This window comes from Radiomyces spectabilis (assembly GCF_025331425.1).
Source record: "Radiomyces spectabilis strain NRRL 2753 chromosome Unknown BYT42scaffold_11, whole genome shotgun sequence".
In the NCBI taxonomy this organism is placed as follows: domain Eukaryota; kingdom Fungi; phylum Mucoromycota; class Mucoromycetes; order Mucorales; family Radiomycetaceae; genus Radiomyces; species Radiomyces spectabilis.
Window position 1 is genome coordinate 679,230 of NW_026251936.1, and position 24,072 is coordinate 703,301.

The window sequence follows — 24,072 nt, forward strand, 5'->3', positions numbered from 1 at the left end:
TTTTCCTTTTCGTGGATTGGTCTCACATGGACAATGAGGTGTTTTATTTATGCTACGGTAGACTTTACCCTGTCGTGGATTTCTTTTCTACCTAGACAGTGTCGTATTAAGGCTTGCGCTTTATTCAAAGGACAATAAAAAGGCTTGGTCACCCACTGCCCATGATTTGTTAGACTGAACGATACTGCGGCATCCATGCTCGCCGCGCCCATGTCATGAATGTTGGTTCGCCGATGCAAAGTCTCATACATGTGGGCAATAGGTTCTGGCAGACTGGTCACATCGATGGACGACGCTGAAGATGCTCGTCGACTGTCGCCACGGACAAAACCTAGGTCGTCCATGTAACCGGAGGGGTCTTTGTCGGGGCTGTCCACGGGCCGAAACAAATAATGGTGAAAATGGCATGGGGTTGATCCGTGCGAGCACGACAGATACCGGTCATGAAATCGTTGGATGGGCGCCAGCAGCGACGTCGGCGGCAAATTGTCCACATAATGACTGCTCAATGTCACCAATAGTTCAGCAAAGTCCGTTTTATCGCCCGAATGCACGCAAAACACCAGCAGGATCCACAAGATCGAGTAGGCTGTCGACGGATGTTTTCCTTCTGTCTTTTGATCGATCGCATGCTTGGTTCGCCAGATTTGGAAGGCTTTGCGTCGCATACTATCCATGCTTTGTGGTGATCGTCGGCACTGGTATATCAACGTACACAACAAAGGCGTGATCACTTGCTCATTGCTGAGCAACCGCTCATATCCGCGGTCTTGGAAAAGTTGATATAGTTCCATCACCTTGTCAAACTGAGCTCCGTCATGGACACCAATCGTCGTGGAAGCTATCGAAAGAAGATCACCCAGAAAACCTGGTGTTTCGGTTTGATTGGGGTAAAGATATTCTGAGTCCATAAATCGGCTGTACAGCTCCCACGCACGGTCTTCCCAGTGAGTTCGCAGCGACACATGCGCGATGGGAGTATGTTTGTAAGCTTGCCAAGAAAGATGCATCACCACTCGCGGAGTGAAGGCATCAACTTCCTTGCCCATACGCTCATACACATGCCAGGCGTATTCAAACTGATGATTCTGGGTCGAAATGTAAATCATGGTATTGTCGGCTTCAATTTTATCGCGCTGCAAACGATCTTGTTCCGTTTCCACCTTGAACCGTCGCATCGCCCAATCCTTGAGGGTTTCACGTCCGTGACGCTGTTGCTTCAATTGCTGGGCATGCTCATAACTCTTGGCTTCGTAATTCTCTTTTTCCTTTCCCCACTCTGTTTCGCTGCATGCTGCTTGGTAGTACATCCACAACGCATACTTGTCGCTGTCGGCCACATTTTTCATATTGGGCATATCAATACGAATAGGGGGTAGATCAAAAGGCGCTAAGGGATTGGCCAATGTGATATGCGTCTTGCCATAATCACTCAACAATCGCTCGACTTCGGCAATCTGTCTCGGTTCCTGCATCAAGTGCAGCGTGATCGCGAGTCGGAAGCAATTGGTATCCCAGATAGCCGGAGGTAGCACATACATTGCTTGAAGCGCCAATGCGTAGTGACCATAATCCATCAGTAATTGAACCAAGGATATGTGAGCCTCACACTAACAAAACAATCACAAACGTGAGTACAAAAAAAAAAAAAAAAATGGAAGCGTCATCCATCTATTCCCTTGGAGGATGCGATGCTTACACTGAACTCATAGCCGGATTCAACGACTTTGGTAAACAACCGCCACATGATGGTATTGTACACGCCATCCATGGTACTGGGGTCGACATGGGACTGTTCATTGACAATGGCAGCTATCTCTGGTTCGCACAGTATTTTTAACATATCAGAGTACGAATGCGCGATCGTCTTGGTGCTGTCGTCGGCATTGTTGGGGGCATCGTCAATGTAGGCCACCGCTTCGTCCAGCACTTGAAGTGCCCGTTGTACATCGTCTTTCTGAAGAAGCGTACTGACTTCTTGGTTCAACTGGGTGCTTTTGCTCGGACGACGTTTGGATGGACCGTTGGTGGGCGAAGCTTGCGTTTGTGCGCTGCTATCGGAAGAATCCGACGGTGCGGTTGCGTAGCCTTCGGACATGCTTTCGGTGGACATTTTTCGAGAAGCGGGACGTGAAGATGGCGGTGGATGGGTAGGACGTTCCATGACATCGCAGGGTGAGCTTAAACCGTGGTTCTGGTCATCATCATCGGTGCTCATGTTATCTTCACTGCTGTGCGTCGATAATCCTTTCGGATGCTGAGTTGGCCATCCTTGTATAAATCGGCTGAAAAACTCGGGGGTCGCCGACCGGTCTTGATGCCAATGGTCAGCTTTTCCGATATCCATACTGTCCAAGTGCTCAAACGCTTTGTAGATCCTCACCGGCTGAGGTGAGTACAGTTGCGTGGCGGCTTCAACAGGAATATTCATTATAATATAAAATCTATAAAACAAGAAGAACAAAGAAAAAATCGATGCAGAACGAAACAATGGTATTGTAGTCTCTCTCATGTCTCTCCGAGACAACTGTAACGCGTTTATTCATCGCCCTTCTTTTTTCTCGATATCTTATTCTAATCATTGTACTATGATAGCTTACATGACTAAGCATGTTTTTGCTTTGTACGGTTTATGCAAGTTATTGAATTTTGCGAGAGTAAACACGATAATAATTCAACGATATACTTGATTGATCATTTTTTCTTTTATTCCATAAATAATGACAGACTTGTCTAATTTGACAAATCGCCTTCAGTAATTTTCCGCGCTTATTTACCGCTTCGACAATAAAATAACTTTCCATGTCATCTTTTTATGTAAACACTTTAAAAATCAGGATTAATCTTATGCTTGGAAGTTGACCTTTTAATGCAAGTGCACCGAAAAATTAGCAGATTCGGCATTGATCCACCCAACACGTCAGAAGAAAAGACCGATAAAAAGTTGAATTTTATTGGAGGACCACGCGAAAATCCAACGAGTGTGACGTCAGGGTAGTCTAATTTTGGAATGCACTTTTTTGATTTGACTGTGTTCAGCAGTTCAGCTCCTGAACCATATTCATTCTCTTCTCAACTTATCCCAACTTCTATAACGACATTTATGTTGAAAGATGAACACCTACAACGACCTTTCCGCTATTGCCAGTAGCGATTCCGTGGAACCTCTCGTGAGACTTATTAAAGAAGAGTGAGACTGGCTTCACGGATGACAGAAGGTATGCATCGAGGGGGCAGACGCGTAACGTCGTCCACAATGTGCAGCAAAGAGTACAATATTGTTTTCAGCACTCAAGCTTTGAGCTCCTATAGTATTGAGTGCGTCTGCAAGCACTACGGTGACCGAGTGTCTCGGGGTGAGGCTATTGCTCCTGCTTTTACTTGTTCTTCCTTCAAGCTCGATTCAAAACCCGCCGAAAACGTGTACACTCCGAAAGGTGGTATTGAAGCGACTGGAAGAACGAGGAAACAGTCAAAGATGGTCAGACGTCGTCCGGTGAGTACAACGAACGATATAAATGAATAACCATGTAACTGATCGATAGAATTTGTATTCTACCATTGCCGAAGCAGATTCAGTTCGAACTTGATCTAGCATTATGTTATACGATAGACGTTGCCAATAGCCAAAATCAACCACCGATCCAATTTAACTCTAGCTTTCAATCCGACGGGGTCATGATTTCGACGCGTTTTGTTAGCCGTGGCTATGGTAAGCACATTGTCCTGAATTTCTTAGCATAACCAATCTCATAAGCTGCTACTCGTAGATCCACGGTCTTCCTCCCGAAAAGAGTTCCAGCGACTGCCTCGACAGGTCAACCTTGCGAATCAGCACCGGTGTTTCACCCAACTGTCAAAGGAGCCCCAACGGTTGACCACCAACGACTGGAACAATCTCGCGTCATCGGTATTGACCCAGGTAATTATCTCGTCGGAAATTCTAGCAGAAATAGTACAACTTACAATATTATCCAGGTACCCGATCGATGGTTACCGTGGTCGATACCAATGACGACCTCAACACAAGGAGGAAGCTCCGACAGTAGCATACCTTTTCCGTGAACAACGGATATTACATGTAAGTTTGCTTTTGCGGACGGATACGTTTCTGTGGTCATCTATTAACCATCTTATCCTGCTAGGGTCTCCTCCATGCTCCGTTGGGCTTCACAGATGGAGCTGAAAAACAGAGTGCACTCAGGAATCGAGCCAATGTACGATGAATTGAACAGCTTTCCCCCATCCGCCATGTCGGTGCAGGCATTCTAGGCGTACATAAACGCATTGAGCCGTGTGCGTTCAAGGTAAAATATTAGAAAATATGGCATAACAATGATACTGAAACCATATTTATTGGTAGGCTGTTTTCCTTCAACGCACAGTACAAGCATCGCGAGCTTCGAGCTGTTTTGAAACGAGCAAGAAAGCGAACGATGGATGTCATCACGGAAAGGCTCACGGGGAACTTTCCTACGCTGGATATGGTGAGTCGATGCATCCAATGTCGAAGCTAGTTTATTGACACTTCTGTTGTAGCCGCCCCAGTGGGTACATAAAATCCGACAAGGCCGAACGGAAACGAGAGCGAAGGGCAATCCGGAGGCAACCGGGACTAGAACCTGACCACCGCATTGTCACCATTGCCTTTGGTGACGCTGATCTCAAGCCTTCGGTGAAAAGTTTAGCTCCAGTTCCTGTGAAGGTATTTTCTCCTCTTGGTGATGGACTTGTGGCATAACATACTCATATTCTTATTTTGGTAGAGAGTCAGACATGAACTCGCGAAAACGGCCCTCGTTTTGTGCGTGGACGAGTACAAAACCAGCAAGGTTTGCAGCAACTGCGACTCAACCACGACTGAATTCCGGGATCTAAATGTGACCCGATGCCACCATAGGTTCGTTCGTATTCGAAGCAAAAGTAACATTTTCCTCTGACAATTTTTCCCTCCCTTAGAACGAAGATGACTGCTGGTTAGAAAGACGCAGAAATGGTTATTTCAGCCAATACAGGTATGGCGCCAGCCGCAGCCGTTTTTCTTTTAATAAAGCGGGCTTATTGATTAAATAACATCTTCAGCTGTATCTGATTATCGAACCATCGTTTACCCAATTCGGCAGCACCCTCAGCGCACAGGTCAGGACGAAGCGAGAACGCTTGCAAATAAACGTTCTACCCTGTCTCCTACGCAGTCTTTAACTGAAGTAGTCATTTATAGCTCTGGAACCGTGGTGTCAATGCTGGCCCAAACATGCGCCGTATACTGGATGTTTAGGTGGCAGCTGGCTGTCAGCTAGACTCGAGACCAGAAGCCCTCTGACGAGCATAAGCGCTAACCACCATCGAATTAATTTTTTTCGTCACTGAAATAAAAATGAGTTGATCGCAAATTTAATTTTCCATCTGTTACGGTGACGCACAAAATAGTGACCCTCTGCGCTTAGCAATCTCGATTGTTTGCCGTGAAGCGCATAATATCCTTTGTTACATCCATCTGCAACGCAATTTCGAAATCAACCTCATGACGCATATTGCTGAGACAGACAAATACAAACGAGAATTGATCAAGTTCGACATTGAAGCAATTTTCCAAAAGATCCCATTGACAGCTTTAACTGAGATGAAGGAAGCTGAATGAATGAAAGAATATTTCTTAAAAGATGGTGTGTGCCACGCATCCAAACCATCGAAGAAAGTAAGTGAGTGTATCACTAGCACGAGTTCCGAAACTAAGTGATCCATAGAGTGTTCGGATCTCTGACTTTGAGGAGACAATCGACTTGACCGTGAATCAAAATAATGCCACTAAATATATTGATCTGTAAGTGAACTATCCTGAGTGCTGTATTTGCTTTAATGTTACTCACCTTTATTTTGTCCTCTTGAAATATACGCCATTATAGCATAATGAAAGAAGCCAAGCATAGACAAACTTCCATACATACCAGCACATGCACTTCGGCAACAGATCTACAAACACGGTGGAAGGCTCACATTCATCCTTAAAGCGTTCTATCCACTTTTCTTCCAATACAATTAACATTGTAACAGAAAAGATTGATATGTGGATGAAATTGAAGAGTAAGTTAAAAAGATTGTTGGGTAGGATATCAGTACTCACAGTACTGATATTTTACCACTAGGATATTGAACGGCAACATAAAGCCACGATAGAAAGCCTCTCGTACCGAGCTGAGTAATCAAGCAATCCGATATATCAGAAAATATCTGGTTTGATACAAGTCCACACGTTTGCTCTCGACCACCTTTTCAGCGAACTGATCAAAATCAAGACCTCTGCAAATGCCATTCACCCCAAAAAGGCATGCCTTTGTGCTGTAAGACTTCATTTCAACATTCCATACAAACATGTTTTGGTCATGTATCCTACCGATGTGGATGAAGCGCGAGTATCTCTGAATAAAATGTCTATCATCGAGGTAGATCTTATTCATCAATAGCTCATGAACTTCGATTTTCTGCAATAACACGGCTCGAAACATGAATAAGAAAACGAAACCCGGCCAAGGATTTCGAGCCGTAAACCACTATCAGCTTAAACAATCGCGCCATTGAATGGGTTATATGATATTTAGAGCCTTTTGCTGAAACCTTCTTTGTTTTGGTGCTCATTTTTTTTTTTCGGGACCACTAACTAAGCGAGCCAAAAAACTACACACACGTGGCTATGTTGTTTTCATTTTAACTTATTGCATTTTTCTACGGATTGAATGTTACATTTGTTCAAGCTGATAAATGTATGGTCAACTTCACCAGACTTGCACTTTCCGCGCGGGGCTCAAAGGGGGTTCCCTCCCCAGCACGGGTTGCCCAGGGGTGTTTGGCGTCTTTGGTGTGTTCTAGACTGCTCAATATTTATGCTTTGCTTTGGCTCACCCGGTCGAATAATAAGACAATTTCAACTACCAGTAAACTATAGACGGTTTTAAATATCACCATGCCGCCCTTGTCATCGTCAGTGGGTTGTCGCAGCGGCGGATAATGAACATAAGCATACGTCAGGTTTACACTATGGAGATTCAATATTAGTGTTGCCACACCACAGAAGAGAAACATGGCTTCTTTTTATTGGACAAGACATGGTGCTAACGCTATGATGTGCAGCCCCAACATGGCTATGATTGGTTATGTATGTGTTACAAAATTCCAGCGAAAATTCTTGGTCACAGCGGAGACTAGCGAAAGCAGTCATGGAGCCCATGCTGAAAAAACTATAAAGCAGAGCCGCAAGTCGCCAAAAAATGAATTCTTTGTTGTCTCTGTCCTGTGATCAGATCGGATAAATCTTTCGCCTTTTACTAAAGATTTCCGTGGCTGCGGGACACTAAGGAGACTGACCAAAATTTTTTGTTCCCCCTTCTTTTCTGAAAAGAAAGGAATCTCTTATTCAAAAATAAAAGTAAATGAAAATAATTGAGAACTGTGATAGTTCTCGTAACCACAAAAAAGCTAGGTAGTAACATTTAGTGGATGCTGCGTTTGCGTCAGTCAGGCTATCGGTAGGAGACCTATCACGGCTGTTTGACGTGAATTTGAGTAAAGGTATCCTCACTTGAGGCCTGTGTGTCTTACAGACGGGCAGCTAAGCCAAGCAATACTTGAGGGTGATTCTCATTGGTACTGCCAGCGGGGGAATTTGCTGTGCTGTCGTAACCAGTTGACGTCTCCATGACACCATGCATCTGTGAGCGCAGATTGCATCGTTTCTTTTGCAAGAGATTTTCCCTTCTGTTAATCACCAATCAAGAATTAACGTCATGATATCCATTTGTTTTATGTGTGTGTTGGGGTGGAATCATTTTTAAGTCTCTTTCACGACCATTCAAATTGCAACGTGTGGAAATACGTGTAGCTTTCAATCTCAATGTGGCTGTGTCAAACTCCATAACTAGAACTTACTTGCTGTGCTTTTGCCGCCGGAGAGTACGAGCAATCCTATCCTTTTGGCGACCACAGGAAATTACTCTTTGTTAAGCATGGTTTTTCTTGAGCGAGTTAATGAAGGATGCGCAACGATTTTCCGCACCAACATCAAAAGAGATGCCTACGTTCATGTTGCTACGAAAGTGGTGGATACACAGGAAATGTTTAATGAGCCAATACAAAAGTGGCACATATCCGTAACGTATCATTTGACATACATTACGATATTTTGCTGGTGAAACATCAAACCGGCGTAGACTATCATCCAACTATTTCCTTTCAAGGAGTCTCAATGTTGGGTATGGTAGGCCATATCATTGCCAAAATAGCCAGATCATATTTGACAAAAACATGAGAAGAACGGAAATGATCCGACCACTTTTTTCTTTCCTGAAATGGTTCCTTCCATTTTGCCACAATTCAAAGCAGTATCATACGATATTTAATGGTAAACAAGTTGATAAATCTTTTATTTTCATTCATTCTTTATTTGTCAAAGACAAAGGGCTGGTCAGCCAACTTGCCAACCTCTGTTCTCGTTCTCCAACAACAGTTTCGTGGCTTGGAATGCCCGCCTATGCTGAGTTTTAAAGAACGATTTCTGCTCCTGTGAAGTTTCAGAACAAACGTTTTCAGCCACGGTGTTCCCTTTTCACACAACAGCTTCGATAAATCGATGCATTCATGCCTTTTTGGGTTACCTATTATACGTCATGTTACGGACGAAATGAATCTTTGGAAAAGTCTGCAACATTCAATAATTTCTCACTGGTGATGATGGTAATTTCTACTGCCACCAAGATCACAGCCACAAGCGGGACCGTGGAAGAACCTAATCTGTCATTCGAACCGCTGGAAAACCATGTCAACTTTATCGATTCTTTTTTCAGCTCACAAGGGAAAAAAAGTGTGTGAAAAAAAACAAAATTGGTCGGTTTTTGTGGGATCAGTTCATGGATCAAAATGTAAACCCTTGGATCCAGCATTCATACATGCTTCCCAGTTTTTTTTTATCATCCGAACAAAGATATCAGTATTCACGACTATCAAAACGAGCCATTTCTGCTTATCCAAACATGGATTGATAAGTTTATATGCATTCCAGCGATAACTAATGATCATCAATCATGCTACGCTAACATCTTTTGCCCATAAACGCTACTTTTTCGTTCTTATCGCTACAGAACATTTCCTTTTTTTCCAAGCATGCTTTCAACCCCATCAAATACAGCAAATCTATCGATTTGCTCTTTGAGATAGGTCGTGTGACTCTTACTTTGTGTGGCACTTTACGAGTTTTTCTTTTTCTCTCTTTTGACTCTCTATCTGCCACCCGATTCAAACATTTTTTGAAAAATCCTCAAAGAACAGCGGGGTTGAATTGGCAAGCTTTTTTGTCTTGCTTGCATTCGGTACAGGGCGGCCAATCACTTGAACCAGTCTTATGGATTCATTCCATGTCATTAAAAAAAGAACATTTCTTCTTCGATTCGGCGTTGGTAAATAAAGAGTAACGGCAATCGTTCTTTATTGGCACAAAATTGATTGCATATGTCACAAATGACGCCTCTTTTGTTGCTTTGAGCATGCACTTTGGAAAGGGATCTACAGTCCAAGGAGATATTGCATCATGATAATTGTTTGACTTGGTGGCATCAATACAAAAGATGCCATCACAGCATGCGCAAAGCCGAAATTTCCAACGACAAAATTGGGCTACTTGTACAAGATTGCTGTGAGCGACGGGGTCCGTACTAGCCACGAAAGTAGTTGGAGAACATTAGAAATACACAAGACGGTTTCGAATCAATGTGACAAATCTTCCAGGAAAATTAAAAAAACAGGAAAAGTAGAGTGTGATTGGCTGTCCGAATGAATACAAACGTGTCTCACGAGAAAAAACAAGGACTTTCGACCACTTTTTGGCACATGACTGAACAAGAGTTGCGTTTCTTGTGAAACACGCCACTTGATCAACATAGAAACTATTGGATTCAAAGAAACGCACAACCATCCAACGGCACATGACTCGTGTTCATCTTGCTCCTGCTAAAAAAGGCAATTCTGCGAGCCAAAAACGCTTGATCCCGGCAACTGTTATCGAACCTTTTTTTTTTTCTTTTGGCCGCAAGACAGAAGCATTGGAATGTGAAGTTTTGATTGGGAAAAACGATGGGTGGTCTCCCCTTTTTAGAGTCACCCTACTGCCGTGTTATTTCCTTTTTCCATCGAATAATCAGACAAGGCAATTTCTTCCTTTTATAAATATGGGACGAGATCAAGTCTTTTTTTTTTTTTTTTTTTGCCTGATCCCTTGTTTGATACTCTTTCTTTTTCCTTTAATTTTTATCGCTTTTTCATCCATTTTACATGGAAGGATCCTCAAAAGAACAAGCAAGCGAGAATAAAACTTCGCTTGGCAACTTTACAGCGAGGTATGCCAAAGCTGATCCACGGAGCTACCTTCAACGCGACGATGAAAGTAATAGCCATTACTGGTTTCGACGCCTGGGGCACTTGAAGCCGGTCGAACTGATGTGGAGCGAATCCGAAACTTCTGGTCTTAATCGTGTCCTGACCTCTTGGCAACTCGTCTTTATTGGTATTGGCGCCATTATCGGTACTGGTATCTTTGTCTTATCCGGTCAAGCCGCCGCGAAAAACGCTGGACCGGCAATTACCATTTCTTTTATCGTCGCCGCCATTGCCGCCGGTAAGTTGGACACACATCATAAATGAATTGGAAACGCTGTTTCGGTAGATCACTCAATGATGACTGTGATATCTTAGGTTTTGCTGCTATGTCATATTCGGAAATGGCATCCATGATTCCCGTCGCAGGTTCGGCTTATACATATGCCTATGCTACGATGGGCGAGGTAACACACCTATTGTTTGTGCTCTTTTTTTTTCTGCGTCACATCACTTAAAAAGATCCTTTGTTACCTACATCGTAGTTTGTTGCTTGGATTATTGGCTGGGATTTGATTCTTGAGTACATGGTCGGTGCTGCTACAGGTAATACAAATGTTACTAGCTACGCAAAAGAAAACCTCGCGCTAACCTAGTAACTTTCTCGTTCTCGGTTTTCTTTAGTGGGCGTTGGCTGGTCTGGTTACTTTGTCAAGTTCTTTGCTGTGGCGGCCAAAGTTCAGTTTGGGGAAAGTTGGACCAAGCCGACAGTGGAATGGGACGAAAAGACGGCAACCATCAGCTATGAGCCTGGTCACTACTTCAACGTGCCTGGTTTCGTTATCATTATGCTCGTTACTGCCGTGCTCTGCATCGGTATCCGTCAATCGGCTTGGATGAACGCTGGCATCGTCATCATCAAGCTTTTCGTCATCCTTCTTTTCATATTTGCCCTGTGTGCCTTTGTCGACCGAGGCAACTATGTTCCCTATGTTCCCCCGAACACCACAGGCAACTGGCACTTCTTTGGCGCCCCAGGTATATTTGCAGCAGCCACTACCGTTTTCTTCAGGTGAGTTTCATCATCAATTACACTCTCTCCCTCAATTCTTTCTTCGCGCCGTCTCTCTATTGGATAACCAACATTGCTGATTATTGTGTTCTCTTTTTTACAGTTACATTGGTTTTGATGCTGTGACTACGGCTGCGTTGGAGGCCAAGAATCCACGTCGTGATTTGCCTATTGGTATTATCGGTTCGCTGGTGATTTCGACTGTTATGTATATTGCTACTTGTACCGTCATGACCGGCGCGGCCAACTATGAGTTGCTGAATGTGCCTACTCCTGTCACGGTGGCCGTCGATGAGGTCCAGAGACGCACCGGTCGCGATTTCCGCTGGCTGAATATCATTGTGACCCTGGGTGCCTTGTGCGGTCTGACTTCGGTTTTGCTTATCAATTTACTGGCTCAATCTCGCGTTTTCTATGCCATGGCCAAAGATGGCCTTCTGCCTTCTTTTATCGGCAAAGTGCATCCTCGGTTCAAGACACCGTATGTGGCTACCATTATTGTGGGCACCATCACGGCTCTGCTCGCTGCCGTTTTGCCTGTTGATTTGCTCGGTAACATGACCTCAGTCGGTACACTTTTGGCCTTCTTTGTCGTCCATGCGGGGGTGATTGTCTTGCGTTTCACTCGTCCTGATGTGGAACGTCGATTCAAGATTCCGGGAGGCAAATACGTTTCCCTCTTGTTCCCCATCTGCGGTATGATCATTTCCGTGCTTCTTATTGCCGTCGCCGAACCGTCAACGATCTGGCGTCTGTTTATCTGGATGGGAGTCGGTTGGATCATCTACTTTGGTTACTCAATTCGCCGCTCCAAACTTCATCGAGATCCCGTTGGTCACTTTAGTCATGCTCAAACCGAGGCACCCGAAACCGTCAAGCATGATAGTGAAGGACTCCAGGTTCAAGAATACGAATATGTTCCCGAACATCACAATAACTCTCATCGAGCTTAAAAAGATTCGTTCCTTTTTATTTTTTCTTCTCCCCTATTTTTTTTAATTCGCTTTTAGTTCTTCTACATTTTAATTGAACTTACAATGATAAGTTATTGAGTATGAATAAGTAAATAAATAAATTACCAAAAAAAAAAAAGAAAAGGTCAAGTAATGTTGGATAATCCGACAAACTTGAAAGGATAACATCAAAATGTTCAATGATGACTTGCTATTGTAACTGTAAAATATACAAGCAATTGGGAAGAGACAATTAAAAATACAATGGATTAGGGAAGGAGAATCTTAGCGATATTTGTATGGGCTGGAGTGTTTAGATCTTGAATCCCAAATCACGCATGCACTTGAGATGTGCTTCAATCAGGCCTTGACAGTTTTCTTCGCCGTTTTCAAAAATGCACTGATCGCGGACCTTTTTGGTTTCAGGACAAGCGCAGCAAGGCTTCAATGGCTTACCATCGGCACCAATAGGCAATTCACCAGAATGAGTGGAAGTGGTCTTGACGGATTCGGGCATGTTAGGAAAACAGTTAATGAGATGCTTAATAATTCAAGGCTTGGAAATGGAAAAAAAGGGCCCAAGGTTCCGCTTCTACCAAAAGTCCGACACACGATATGTGACAGCGCTTTTTCGGAAGGGGACCGCTTTTTTTATTTTTCCCCCGATTTCCTGGTTTGCATAGTTCTTTTACTTTCTGGTCGTTTGCTCATCCTGCAGCATGTCTTTGCAAAACGAAACGCCAAATGTACCTGAAAACGAGGAACAAAAATTTGACATTGACGTTCAAGCCAAAGAATGGATTGAACAACAAATCGAGGAAGAAGTGGTACGGTAGTTGATGCGCCAAGCGATCAGGGTCACTCGGTTTTTTGATGATATTCTTATTTGACCGAATCACTGTCTATTCAGAACCGTATTCGCAAAGTCGGCTCAAGCGTACTGCCTCTCAAGGTAGGGCAGCAGGCATCCATGCCCCAATTGCAACGACATGTTTTTTATTTGTCACGGCACCTTGACTAATGCTGATTCCGTTCTAGATTCTAAACTGCGGCATTGTGCCGAACTTTGACCGAAGAAAAGCCAAGGCTGTGAACCGTGTCGAATTGGATACCAACATTGATGTCAACAAGATCCAACAGGTTTGCATGATCCAAGCGTTCAATAGCAAAAATAGAGGCATCACGGTAAATTTACACATTTTTTTTTTCCTCATGCAAAATCCAGGTCATGGTTTCACCACCGGTGTCGTATCCGCACAAAGCCCATTTTAGCTATGTCAATGTAAGTGGCTCTCTGCAATGATCTATTTAATTGTTTTGCATTATTGACTGACGGGATTTGCGGGATGGTGTAGCTGATTCTCGTCACCGGTCAACCGATTCCCTTTATTGCACCCTATCTGTATCAAAACAATCTGAAAGTCACTCAGCCTGAAAGCGAAGAAGATGGACGAAAGTATCCCAGCAAACTAGTGACTCTGAAGAACGATCTCCGAGAATTTCTGTTCATCAACAAAAGAGGGATCCGTGCAAGAATTACCATCCACGAATATTTTGATGTTTAATTCCACTTTCCTTTCTTCCTCCAGCATGCATTTTTTTTCCCTCCTTATCATCCTAATAAATTAAGCAGCCAGAAAATATCATCATCTTGTTCGATTTTTCTATGATCCATGATGATGCTTTTTCAGACCACAAATGATCGGCGATGTGCGGACAGTCACATGCTCGTGGTGAACCAATTGGGCAAATTGAAACTGAGATGCAACTGATACCGGATAGAGCTACTTTTTTCATTAGTCCACGCTGATTCATGGTCCTTGTTTCTTTTCGTCATTTGAAAACTATCATGAATACCTCTGTCAGCGAGATCAATCAGCGAGCAAAGGTACTCCAAGTGGAGAGTTCCCGTTCATTGAGGGATGGACATACTAACACGTAGGATATAGGGACTTTTACAACGTCAATTCAATGCTTCACCCTTTGCAACCCATCGCAGTGATCGTCGTCCATCAAAGTTGGCCATTTTTGACTTTGACTCGACCTTGTTCTTATCGCCTTTGCTCAGTCCTTCGCTTTGGGACTCCAGCCTTTTGAACGCATTAACTACCGAGAATCAGTTTGGACCCGGCTGGTGGAGAGATATACGTAGTTTGGAGTTGGGACCCGTGGACGATCTGGAGAAGAATGGCTGGAAGGGGTACTGGAATGAGGATATTGTCGCTCAAGCTCGGCAAGCGATAAGTGATGAGGATACAATGGCCATTGTGCTCACGGGTCGTCGCTACCATCCTTTTCATCGTGTTGTGCCGGCCATGTTGTCTTCCAAGTCGCTTCACTTTGATTTGATCGGATTAAGACCTGATCCCGAAACGGAGGCGGAAACGGTGTGGATGGGCAAAGGCGGCAACGTCATTTACAATCCTCAGTCGGTGTTTGCGTCGACCATGGATTTCAAGACGTCTTTTATTGTCAACTTGTTGGATAATGTGCCTTCCTTACGCTCTGTTACCATGTGGGATGATCGCCGTCACCACGTCGACAAATTTCGTTACTACCTTGATCACCTTTGCAAAAAATCGCTGATTGAAAAAGGCGAAGTGATCTACGTCCCTGCCCTTCGTCCAAAGTATAATCCCGCCTGGGAACGGAAGGTAGTCAATCATATTTTGGAAACTCACAACTTGGCATTGCATGAACATCGTCAAGGCAAAACCAATGGAACAAAATGGCCACCGCTGATATGGGAAAAGGACGACGCGACGGTATCAGAGAGCAAAGGTCGCTTGAGCGGACGTCCTGGCGATTTTACCCTCGTGCCTGTGCGAACGGCCACCATTGTGCAGCTTGGAAAAGAAGATGCGGCACGACTTCATCAACTGTATGAACCACGTTACAAGGACAGTCTTAATAAGACCGAAGTGGCGCTGTGGTTATCGGAAGGCGCGGAATCACCAGAATTATTTGGGGATCGAGTGATTCTTCACAGGAAAGCACTTCCCAAAGACGATGTTCCGTTTGGCGGTATTGGTACTGTGGTCGATGTGAAAGTCATTGCTATTTCCAAACCTTCGCGACAACATGGAATGACACTCAAGGTGATGATGAAGCCGCAAGACAAAACCCAATACAGTAGCGAAGAGTACCTATTACCGATGTGGTACAAACCTTCTGAACACGGTATGGTATCCAAGGCTAGTTATCAGTGGACCTATTTCGATGCATCCGAGCAGGAACTTGTTAAAGGCACCATCGATTATATGTACAGTCTCGGCGTGGAAGCCTTGCGAAAATCGGACAACAAGAGAAAAAGGGAAAATGAATCAGAACAAGATGTCCAGGACACCAAAGTCGCAAAAATCATAAAAGAAACATAGACTATAGAATTTGCATACCCTCATTTTTTTATTGCCTTTATCATTTTTATTATACAAACATTCAAAAGTTTCACATCATAATGGCGGGCGATATGCTCTTATCCTTCTTTGGTGAGAGATACGCTGAATTACATATAGATCCAACTAATGTGATGTATACCGTTAAGGTGTGCAGGAATTCACTAGGTGCCCTTGATTTTTGCCAATCAAAAGTTATAGTGCGGTAGTCAAATTTGGGCCAACCCTGGTAAACAAACGATGAACATTACCGCATGCTATCAGCAAGGGATTCGATCTAAAGGAAATGAATGGATTTGATGGAGTCAGATTTGTAAGTCGTCATAGAAATAATTTCGAACCATAACAAATCCAGAATCTATCGATCATTCGGGCCGGGTGGTTCCACAGCAGGACATTATGCCGATGTTTTTTTTTTTTTTTTTTTTTTTTTTGGAATGTCCACCAATCGATTGCAAGTATGTTACAGGATAATTTTATTCTCTTGGAGAAAGAGGTTGATTTGAATTTTTTTTTCTATATAACACGAGTCAAAGTAATGTGTATGCCATTAAAATGTACGGGAATTCTCTAGGTTTCTTTTTTTTTTTTGCATATATTGCTTTCGTTTTTGCTAAATCAATGGCGATAATGCAACGAGATCTGTCAATAAATCTTGGATCGCAAATGGTGAAATGATGAAAGTGAGGAGTGCCTTTTTTTTTTGGGTCGTTTTTGCCTTGAATTTTTTTTTTTCAAAGTGATGGATTTGAATAATATTAGGTGGAGCCGTCGGGTTTGCTATTTGCTTCCGGCGCAGCGGACGGCGGTTCAGATGGTACTGATGTAGAAGGTTGAGAGGGCGTAACAGGAGTAGGTAAGTCCGAGGCATCTGAATGTTTGTTGGTGGTGTTGGTATTGACGATGGTCGTTGGACCTTTGTTTACATTGATACTCGTCGCATTATGACTTCGTCGTAACCGTTCCAACTCGCGCTTTAATGCCTCATTTTCCCGGGCGAGTTTTTCGCGATCATGATTTGACGCTATTAACAAATGTTGCAGATGCTCCAACGTCGCACTTAGCTCGGATGATAAAGGAGTGGTTCTGGTAAATAAAAAAAAGCAAGTCAGCATTTCCATATCCCGGAGAGAGAATCTTCTTGATGGTTACCTTTGGGTTGAATCTGAAGGTTCTCGAACCGTGGAGGGCGGTCTTTTAGTTTCCGAGACAGTTCGACTTCGTGCCTGTCCTTTGCCAGAAGGACCCTGGGTGCCATAGACCATGGACATACCGAAGAGCATTTCATGCAACATGTTCTTTTGTTGCTCGGTCTGCTTCAAAAGGGCTTCCATGTGTGAGTAAACAAGCTGCGGCATGTTGGGATCCAACAACCGACGTTCCTGTCCGCGGGAAAGCGAGCTGGAAGGCGAGCAAGTCGGCGATCCCGACACGAACGATGAAGGCGATTCATAATGATGACCTGGATGCAACGAAATCAGTATCACCTGTCTAGTAGGGAAATGTATGAATTTCGTGTACACGTACCTTCTGCCTTTTCCGCTTTGCCTTGCACATCTGGTGGTGCCGATCCGCCACTTAATTCAAAGCGACCCTTTTTCCGGCATTCCGGGGTAAGATTAGGGAACTCACAGTAAGGACCGGCCGCTTCATTTTTCTCGATCGAAAAACGACTTAGACGGCCGTTGACGGAACTATCGCGTGATAATGACTGAGATGATGAAAAGGAGTTATCTCGAGTGACAGGCATGCTTGGCGCAATAGCATGCTGCTGCACCTCTCCTCCCTGGACCGTGGCCGTCGCGGAATGGCTCATGGAACTGCTCGGAGGAAGGGAATTGCCGTGTTTGATTTCAAACCTCGATTTTCGTTCTACATCTAGAGAGGTTAGTTGCATTCATTCTCCAAAAAAAAAAAAGAACTCCAACTTTTTTTCCCGGCTTACCTGGTAAACTGTCATGACTGGCTGCACGACTGATGGGTAAAGCCCGGAAATCGCCCTGCAGCGGCTGAGGAGGTCCCGTCGTGGGTTTGTCCTGCGCCTCATCGGAAGGCGTGGAAGGACGGGTTTGCTGGGATTGATTCACACTGAACCGGCCCTTTTTCACTTCCACTTCATGGGGTGTGGCCGTGGAGATTCCGAGACCTACGGCGGAAGAAGCAGGTGCCGTGTCATGCGTAGGTTCTACAGCCGAAGGGAGGGCAGGAGATGGAGCCAGTGATTGATAATCGGGTGATGGCGTCATGGTAGCAGAGTGAGCTGTATCATTGGGATCACGATTATCTTCGATGACGAAACGTGACTTTTTCACGGCAGCGGCAGGTTGAGTAGCAAAGTCGGTGGGTACGACGGGTTGCTGGGGCGATGCGCTCATGGGAGAAGGACTTTCTACGACCGGTGGCATAGCACTTCGAGGTTGCATGTCTTTGATGACAACGTTGCCAAAGGATATATGTTTTTTCGGGGGGGCAGGAGCCGTGCTGTCGGCTGGGGTGGACGGCTTGGATTGCGTCGGTGTTTCGGAAGGAGAAGGTTTGGCAGCGGTGTTGATGGTGGTAACGGAGGTGGTGGGGTTGGCGGAAGAAGGTGCCGTACTGGTGGGAACGGAGGAGGAAGGTGCCTTGGACGGTTCCGTCGTGGTTTTATCGGGCACCTCAGCGTCGGTATCCGGCTGGGTATCGAAATCCCATTGATCGGTGGATTCAAAGGAAATATGACGTTGGGGAGCCTTTTTGTGCGGTCGCTGTTCCAGAGGTGGGACATCAGCCAAGACCGACTTGCAAAGGTATTCTTTCTTTTTTGCTTGTTTGAAGAACGGATGCTGCAAAAGCCTTTCTGCTGTAGGTCTGGAAACATCAGAGGAAATTTCCAATTTAGTTGATAAGTATGGATGATGAGCAATGCGAAATGAGAAAAGAGAGGCTTACCTTTTTTTTGGATCTTTTTGTAGACAACAATCAATCATCTCTTTAAAGACTTTGGAGTATTTGAGCTTTGTGTGTTCTCGATCGAGGGTGGGCGGTGCATTGGAAAGGGTCATCATGAGCACTTTCATGGGAGGGTACTTTGCAAAGGGGGCATGTCCCGTCGCCAGTTCGATGGCAGTGATACCAAAGCTCCAAATATCCGCTTTGAAGTCATAGCCGGCCTGCTCCATGACTTCGGGCGCCATCCAGCATGGCTGCGGAAAAACGAAAGGGACGGTGATAAAGGAAGCAAAAGGAAGGGCAAAAATACAGAAAAAGAAAAATAAAATGTTAGGTTTTCAGCAGACGACAAGACATCCATGTGTGTCCGTGCTGGTTACTAACCGTGCCCACAAATGTTTTCCTTAGATCTCCGTTTTCCGCCAAGGAGCTGGAGACACCAAAATCGGCAAGTAGAACAGTACCATGATCATCCATTAACAAATTTCCGGCTTTGATGTCCCGATGAATATGGCCATTCTTGTGCAGATAAACGAGCCCTTCCAAGGCTTGCTTCAGAATGGTAGCAATGCTAATCTCGTCCAATCCGTCAGGGTATGTCGTTTTCATGATATCCAGACATGAACCCGCCGAAAGATACGGTGTCACAATGTACAATTTCGATCCGCTCACAAACGATCCATACACACGAAGCACGTTGGGATGTTTGGATAACGCCATCAACGATGTTTCTCGCTAACCAATGCAAAAGAAAAGAGTGAGTCAGGTAGTTGACCGGCAAATTGGATTTTTCATTGCCAAACATCATCCCGAACTTACGCGTAATTCATCGATTTGGTTGCGTTCAAACATATCGAGATCGATCATTTTAATGGCGACACGCTTATTCAGCGGTTTATAGACAGCACCATAGACGACCGCCGAAGACCCGTAGCCTACAATAACAAGCGTGGTACACAGTTACTACGTGTGGTCGTAACACGGGAGCTTTTTTTTTTTTTTTCTCACTGCCGAGCCATGAACGTGGCAAGGGAGGAGAAGTGGGAGTAGGTCAACCTACCAATGGGTTTCTTCATGTCAAAATCCTCCAGTTTATTCGCCCAATTGTGTTCAGAGATCTGAGCAATGGAGGAAGAAGAGAGATTGGCGGATGCGTTGAATGGGAATGGAGGCATTTCCGTGGCGGGACTGGGAACGTCGGCGTGATGATGGAGTTGATTGAGTCTGTTGTGCAAACCTTCGGATACACTCATGGAGCGTCTCGCTGCTGACGGAAGGGAGGGTTTATTGGGTGCTGTGGAAGACGAGGACGACGACTGGGCTCCTCCTGTGGGAACATTATGCTGGGACATGACTCTCATAAAGCTGCCAGATCTCGAACGACGTGAGTGATTTGAGTTCTGGGAAGCCACCGAACTTGAAGACGAGTTAGCAGGCGACGCCTTCAAGAACGATAGCGGGTTATGTAACGGGTTCTGCGTCATGAATACAAAAGGTTATATTATCCACTATATCTTCTGAGCAATGTTTATCATCAATCCACTGGCGACTTTTTTTTTGGCTGGGCAAATCTGTAAAAACTGGTGGAAAAAAAAAAGCTATTTGAAACTAAGATTGTAATTATGTCCAATCATTTTTGCAGAAAATCCCGGCCAGCCCATTAGAGCCTGTGCCCACGAATCCCAGCCATCATTGAGAATACCAAAAAAGAACGACAGACAGAGAGGGTATAAAAAAAAAAAATCCCCTCCCCTCCTCCCCCTTCATCCCACACCGTTAGATAGGAAATCTGCGTGGTGTATAAAATGAATTGTTTACATCTTGATGGTCTATTTGTTGATCTCTTCTTTATTGTACGTATGTCATTGTTTGCACATGGCGGTACATGATTTCATACCGATTTTTCCATCCATGGCCTTCCAATTTTTTTATTTTTGGCCATGCATAAGGTGATTCGAACGTCACAGTCACCGATCAAGAACAACACAGGGGAGTTTTTTTTTCCTGTCCAAGCACACTGTGCATCATTCGATTCTGCACGCAATGACAGCATGCAGATGGTCTTACCAAGGATGAAATCATCGTGTGTCACACAAATTGAAAAATATACAATTTTCCATCCTTGATAACAGAGTTTATTCTGTAAATCAATGAGGTCTCATATCCAGTTGTATGTACTATTTAATACAGTTGGCCTTTTTTCCAGTGACTTCACCCATGGCTATCCACGTGAAATAACCGCCTAAAACAAGTACCAAGCATACCTATAAACTGCCACTACGAATCTGTTATCAGCATTACAAGCCATGGGGCGCACATCAGCTCAGCCCACAAAATGTGGCGCATCCCTTTGACCAAAAAAGCCTTTTGTTTATCCATTGTCACGCGCATTGTCGGATACAAAAAAAAAAGTAAAGGCCGCCACAATCCCGCACACCGGACGCGCTAAGCCTCTCAGATGCAGAAAGCGTGACTTGGTTTGGAGTTTTTGAATTTGGAGAGGAGGCTTTATCACAATGAAGGGCCCGCTCCATCCACTTGCTCCTTCTCTCTTCCATTTGTATACACAAAAATGGTAAGCATCTAAAGCATTTTCATTATCCATCCGTCTTGAATCATCACACTACATCGATTCAAGAATGGATGGATGTGGATGTCATTCCTGAAACGATTTAATGCGGAAGGATTAATCCCGTCATCTTTATTTAGGCTCGCGGTCCCAAGAAACACATGAAGCGCTTGAACGCTCCCAAGCACTGGATGCTTGACAAGCTTTTGGGTAAGTTGTTTCTTCTGATACATCATTTATTTGTATCTGGCTGTGGGACAATGGCGCAAAAGGAAAAGGGGAAAATGATGATGAATCAAAAAAGCAAAAAGTCAAGCTCAACAATCCGAGTATCCAAGTGACGATCGTTTTAATTCTGAATAATGAAAAAAATATGTGTGCGAATGGACGCCTTTGCGAAATTGGGAAAACAAATAGGAAAAGCTAGGCTGGTATTGACTTTATGATCAATGTACTAATGGCGGTTCATCGCTTCCTTAACTAGGTTCTTATGCCCCCAAGCCCAGCTCTGGTCCCCACAAGACCCGCGAGTGCTTGCCTTTGATCATCTTCCTTCGTAACCGTTTGAAGTATGCTCTCAATGGCCGCGAAACCCAAGCCATCTTGATGCAGCGCTTGGTCAAGGTTGACGGCAAAGTCCGTACCGATTCCACCTTCCCTGCCGGTTATATGGGTAAGTTTATATAAGAGAACAAAACATGTGTATAAGAGCGTGTGATTGATGGCGAGAGCTTTGACGAATCTCGGATTTGTTTCTTTTCCTGTTCTTTTTTGATGTGTGACAGATGTCATCTCCATTGAAAAGACTGGTGAGAACTTCCGTCTCGTCTATGACGTTAAAGGTCGCTTCGCCATCCACCGCATCACCGATGAAGAGGCCAAGTACAAGCTGTGCAAGGTCAAGAAGGTGATGGTCGGTGCCAAGGGTATCCCCTACATCGTCACCCACGACGGTCGTACCATCCGTTATCCCGATCCTTTGATCAAGGCCAACGACACCATCAAGTTCGACATTGAGCAAAACAAGATCACCGATTTCGTCAAGTTCGATATTGGCAACGTTGTCATGGTCACTGGCGGTCGTAACATTGGCCGTGTTGGTATGCTCGTTCACCGTGAACGTCACACTGGTGGTTTCGAAATTGTCCACGTCAAGGATGCTCTTGACCGTGTCTTCGCCACCCGTATCTCCAACGTCTTCACCATCGGACAAGGCAACAAGCCCTGGATCTCTCTCCCCAAGGGTAAGGGTGTCAAGTTGACCATTGCCGAAGAACGTGACCGCAGAAGAGCCGCTGCTGCCGCTGCCCACTAAGCTGCTGGCAACCCTTTCGTTTTTCCCCGTTCCCATCATAGTCTAAACTTTTCGTTGAGTTTGGGGTATAACAAACAAGAAAAAAATAAAGATTCCTCGCCTTGATGTGTCTTTAGAACGACCGCATATATCCTGCACGCTTCACCTTATTCATCATATAAAAACATAGTCTATTGTGAAAATAAATTCGCTGTCATTTGCAAGTGGATGCATGATAACAAGATAGGCAACTCTATAATTTTCCAACTGTGTTTGCTCGAGCTTCTATGCACATGATGGCGTCGAAAGATTGCCAACAGAAAAAGCCGGACGGTGAACTACCAAAAGCAATGCAAATAAAAAAAAGAATGGATGGAGATGAATTCATTTTTTTTATCGTGGGGTTGAAAAAGAAGAGAAAAAGTCTAGATGATATGTACTATGCATGTTTATTGTTCACGAAGGGATGTAAAGATAGGCAATGCAGGCGAGTCGTCGGATTTTACGCTGATCGCTTGAACGTTGCTCCAGTTCCTTGCTTGAATTTCCACGAGCTGGGGCAAGACCGCATTTAAATTTTCAATGACTTCTTTGGGCTTCATGCCGAAATGACCAATTTTCAGCGCACTATAAAACATGGACAACGTGTAAGTCGCTTTTTATCTCCCTTTCTCTAATCCATTAGGAAAAACCTACTTTGTAGCGCCTGCAGAACGTTTCATGTAACTGCTAACAAAAACATCGTCTACGGAACGTCGAAGGGCACGAGGACTCGTCTTGACTGGAATAGGGGTCCTGGTAGAAAAAAAAAATCATGATATTGATCAGTTATCAACGATGATCCAGGCTACCCTCCACACAATACTTACTTGCCGGTTTGAAGGAATGTTTTACCGAGCACATTGGGCATCAAATGGAATACTCTGTCGTCGACCAAGAAGATGTCATACGATGCGAGAAGTTTTCGTCGAGATTCAAAAGTGCTGTATGATTCCTTCAGGGTCAAAATGCTAATGACCTTGTCGATTTTCGTGTAATCTTCCTTTTTCAATTTTTGTTCCACAGTTGCCTCGGGCTCTTTGGAGAAGAGACATACGGAGGCTGTATCGGGATAGATGGCATGCTTCAAAGGTCTATACAAATCAAGATTGGTAAGAAGGAGTGTCCTCTTTTTTTTCAACATTCCCATTCAGCACAGTGGCACGATCCCACTTACAATCGCTTGGATTTCATCTTCTTCTTTTGATCGAACTTCTTGGTAGTGATTTGAATCCAAAGATTGGGGACGGTGTCCAACAGATCAGGTTTCTCTTCTTTGCTTTCGTTCGCTTTGAACAAGGCCTCGATAGCTTTGGCACCCTAATGCACACCATTAGTTAAACTTGCTTGTATCTATAGAGAAGGTAAAACGTACCTGCTTCTCGTCGTATTTGGCTTCCATTGTATTTTTTAAACTGAATCAAGGATTGAGCAACGTAAAAGCGTAAAAAAAAAAAAAGAAA

The 24,072-nt window shown here is 44.3% G+C and overlaps 9 protein-coding genes across 9 annotated transcripts; 4 read left to right on the forward strand and 5 right to left on the reverse strand.

Moving 5' to 3' along the window:
- Positions 1 to 10: 10 nt before the first annotated feature.
- Positions 11 to 1,632, reverse strand: BYT42DRAFT_73738 (uncharacterized protein). The gene has a single exon (XM_051572810.1). It carries the CDS (start codon positions 1,575 to 1,577, stop codon positions 48 to 50), a length of 1,530 nt encoding a protein of 509 aa, XP_051420575.1. The 5' UTR covers positions 1,578 to 1,632; the 3' UTR covers positions 11 to 47.
- A 1,417-nt stretch (positions 1,633 to 3,049) lies between these two features.
- On the forward strand, positions 3,050 to 4,257 carry BYT42DRAFT_73785 (uncharacterized protein). The gene is made up of 5 exons (XM_051572811.1): positions 3,050 to 3,496; positions 3,574 to 3,712; positions 3,771 to 3,922; positions 3,979 to 4,081; positions 4,146 to 4,257. Exons 1-4 carry the CDS (start codon positions 3,209 to 3,211, stop codon positions 4,063 to 4,065), a joined length of 666 nt encoding a protein of 221 aa, XP_051420576.1. The 5' UTR covers positions 3,050 to 3,208; the 3' UTR covers positions 4,066 to 4,081; positions 4,146 to 4,257.
- Positions 4,258 to 5,401: 1,144 nt separating this feature from the next.
- On the reverse strand, positions 5,402 to 5,853 carry BYT42DRAFT_73787 (uncharacterized protein). The gene has a single exon (XM_051572812.1). The coding sequence runs from the start codon at positions 5,743 to 5,745 to the stop codon at positions 5,488 to 5,490; it is 258 nt and encodes an 85-aa protein (XP_051420577.1). The 5' UTR covers positions 5,746 to 5,853; the 3' UTR covers positions 5,402 to 5,487.
- A 4,464-nt stretch (positions 5,854 to 10,317) lies between these two features.
- Positions 10,318 to 12,384, forward strand: BYT42DRAFT_616658 (amino acid permease-domain-containing protein; the record flags this gene model as incomplete). Its single annotated transcript, XM_051572098.1, has 5 exons — positions 10,318 to 10,660; positions 10,738 to 10,826; positions 10,905 to 10,965; positions 11,044 to 11,431; positions 11,535 to 12,384. The coding sequence occupies 5 exons, from the start codon at positions 10,318 to 10,320 to the stop codon at positions 12,382 to 12,384; spliced, it is 1,731 nt and encodes a 576-aa protein (XP_051420578.1).
- A 313-nt stretch (positions 12,385 to 12,697) lies between these two features.
- On the reverse strand, positions 12,698 to 12,901 carry BYT42DRAFT_501917 (cytochrome c oxidase copper chaperone; the record flags this gene model as incomplete). The annotated part of the gene is made up of 1 exon (XM_051564794.1): positions 12,698 to 12,901. One exon carries the CDS (start codon positions 12,899 to 12,901, stop codon positions 12,698 to 12,700), a length of 204 nt encoding a protein of 67 aa, XP_051420579.1.
- Positions 12,902 to 13,069: 168 nt separating this feature from the next.
- On the forward strand, positions 13,070 to 15,956 carry BYT42DRAFT_537361 (uncharacterized protein). The gene is made up of 6 exons (XM_051565502.1): positions 13,070 to 13,211; positions 13,295 to 13,336; positions 13,423 to 13,524; positions 13,610 to 13,666; positions 13,740 to 13,943; positions 14,334 to 15,956. Exons 1-6 carry the CDS (start codon positions 13,104 to 13,106, stop codon positions 15,759 to 15,761), a joined length of 1,941 nt encoding a protein of 646 aa, XP_051420580.1. The 5' UTR covers positions 13,070 to 13,103; the 3' UTR covers positions 15,762 to 15,956.
- Positions 15,957 to 16,245: 289 nt separating this feature from the next.
- BYT42DRAFT_580763 (kinase-like domain-containing protein) lies at positions 16,246 to 20,267 on the reverse strand. Its single transcript, XM_051569535.1, has 8 exons — positions 19,768 to 20,267; positions 19,527 to 19,642; positions 19,092 to 19,442; positions 18,708 to 18,961; positions 17,725 to 18,626; positions 17,307 to 17,651; positions 16,932 to 17,241; positions 16,246 to 16,865 (listed from the first exon to the last, which is right to left on the reverse strand). Exons 1-8 carry the CDS (start codon positions 20,189 to 20,191, stop codon positions 16,538 to 16,540), a joined length of 3,030 nt encoding a protein of 1,009 aa, XP_051420581.1. The 5' UTR covers positions 20,192 to 20,267; the 3' UTR covers positions 16,246 to 16,537.
- Positions 20,268 to 20,881: 614 nt separating this feature from the next.
- Positions 20,882 to 22,744, forward strand: BYT42DRAFT_73922 (40S ribosomal protein S4-A). The gene is made up of 4 exons (XM_051572813.1): positions 20,882 to 21,282; positions 21,417 to 21,486; positions 21,761 to 21,949; positions 22,062 to 22,744. The coding sequence occupies exons 1-4, from the start codon at positions 21,280 to 21,282 to the stop codon at positions 22,589 to 22,591; spliced, it is 792 nt and encodes a 263-aa protein (XP_051420582.1). The 5' UTR covers positions 20,882 to 21,279; the 3' UTR covers positions 22,592 to 22,744.
- Positions 22,745 to 22,824: 80 nt separating this feature from the next.
- BYT42DRAFT_73938 (ribosomal protein L1/ribosomal biogenesis protein) lies at positions 22,825 to 24,064 on the reverse strand. Its single transcript, XM_051572814.1, has 5 exons — positions 23,985 to 24,064; positions 23,787 to 23,929; positions 23,440 to 23,703; positions 23,267 to 23,365; positions 22,825 to 23,197 (listed from the first exon to the last, which is right to left on the reverse strand). The coding sequence occupies exons 1-5, from the start codon at positions 24,009 to 24,011 to the stop codon at positions 23,020 to 23,022; spliced, it is 711 nt and encodes a 236-aa protein (XP_051420583.1). The 5' UTR covers positions 24,012 to 24,064; the 3' UTR covers positions 22,825 to 23,019.
- Positions 24,065 to 24,072: the final 8 nt, after the last annotated feature.

Coding starts and splice junctions, on each gene's coding strand:
- BYT42DRAFT_537361 (XM_051565502.1), top strand. CDS start 13,104: ATGTCTTTGCAAAACGAAACGCCAAATGTACCTGAAAACGAGGAACAA. Junction 13,337..13,422: donor CAAGCGTACTGCCTCTCAAG/GTAGGGCAGCAG, acceptor ATTCCGTTCTAG/ATTCTAAACTGCGGCATTGT. Junction 13,525..13,609: donor ATGTCAACAAGATCCAACAG/GTTTGCATGATC, acceptor TGCAAAATCCAG/GTCATGGTTTCACCACCGGT.
- BYT42DRAFT_580763 (XM_051569535.1), bottom strand. CDS start 20,191: ATGACGCAGAACCCGTTACATAACCCGCTATCGTTCTTGAAGGCGTCG. Junction 19,643..19,767: donor TGACATGAAGAAACCCATTG/GTAGGTTGACCT, acceptor TTGTTATTGTAG/GCTACGGGTCTTCGGCGGTC. Junction 17,652..17,724: donor CAGTCATGACAGTTTACCAG/GTAAGCCGGGAA, acceptor CTCTAGATGTAG/AACGAAAATCGAGGTTTGAA.
- BYT42DRAFT_73738 (XM_051572810.1), bottom strand. CDS start 1,577: ATGGATTATGGTCACTACGCATTGGCGCTTCAAGCAATGTATGTGCTA.
- BYT42DRAFT_73938 (XM_051572814.1), bottom strand. CDS start 24,011: ATGGAAGCCAAATACGACGAGAAGCAG. Junction 23,704..23,786: donor AAGATGAAATCCAAGCGATT/GTAAGTGGGATC, acceptor TGATTTGTATAG/ACCTTTGAAGCATGCCATCT. Junction 23,198..23,266: donor CGTTCTGCAGGCGCTACAAA/GTAGGTTTTTCC, acceptor CATGTTTTATAG/TGCGCTGAAAATTGGTCATT.
- BYT42DRAFT_73785 (XM_051572811.1), top strand. CDS start 3,209: ATGACAGAAGGTATGCATCGAGGGGGCAGACGCGTAACGTCGTCCACA. Junction 3,497..3,573: donor AGATGGTCAGACGTCGTCCG/GTGAGTACAACG, acceptor TTGCCGAAGCAG/ATTCAGTTCGAACTTGATCT. Junction 3,713..3,770: donor TTTTGTTAGCCGTGGCTATG/GTAAGCACATTG, acceptor TGCTACTCGTAG/ATCCACGGTCTTCCTCCCGA.
- BYT42DRAFT_73922 (XM_051572813.1), top strand. Junction 21,487..21,760: donor GATGCTTGACAAGCTTTTGG/GTAAGTTGTTTC, acceptor TTCCTTAACTAG/GTTCTTATGCCCCCAAGCCC. Junction 21,950..22,061: donor CTTCCCTGCCGGTTATATGG/GTAAGTTTATAT, acceptor GATGTGTGACAG/ATGTCATCTCCATTGAAAAG.
- BYT42DRAFT_73787 (XM_051572812.1), bottom strand. CDS start 5,745: ATGGATCACTTAGTTTCGGAACTCGTGCTAGTGATACACTCACTTACT.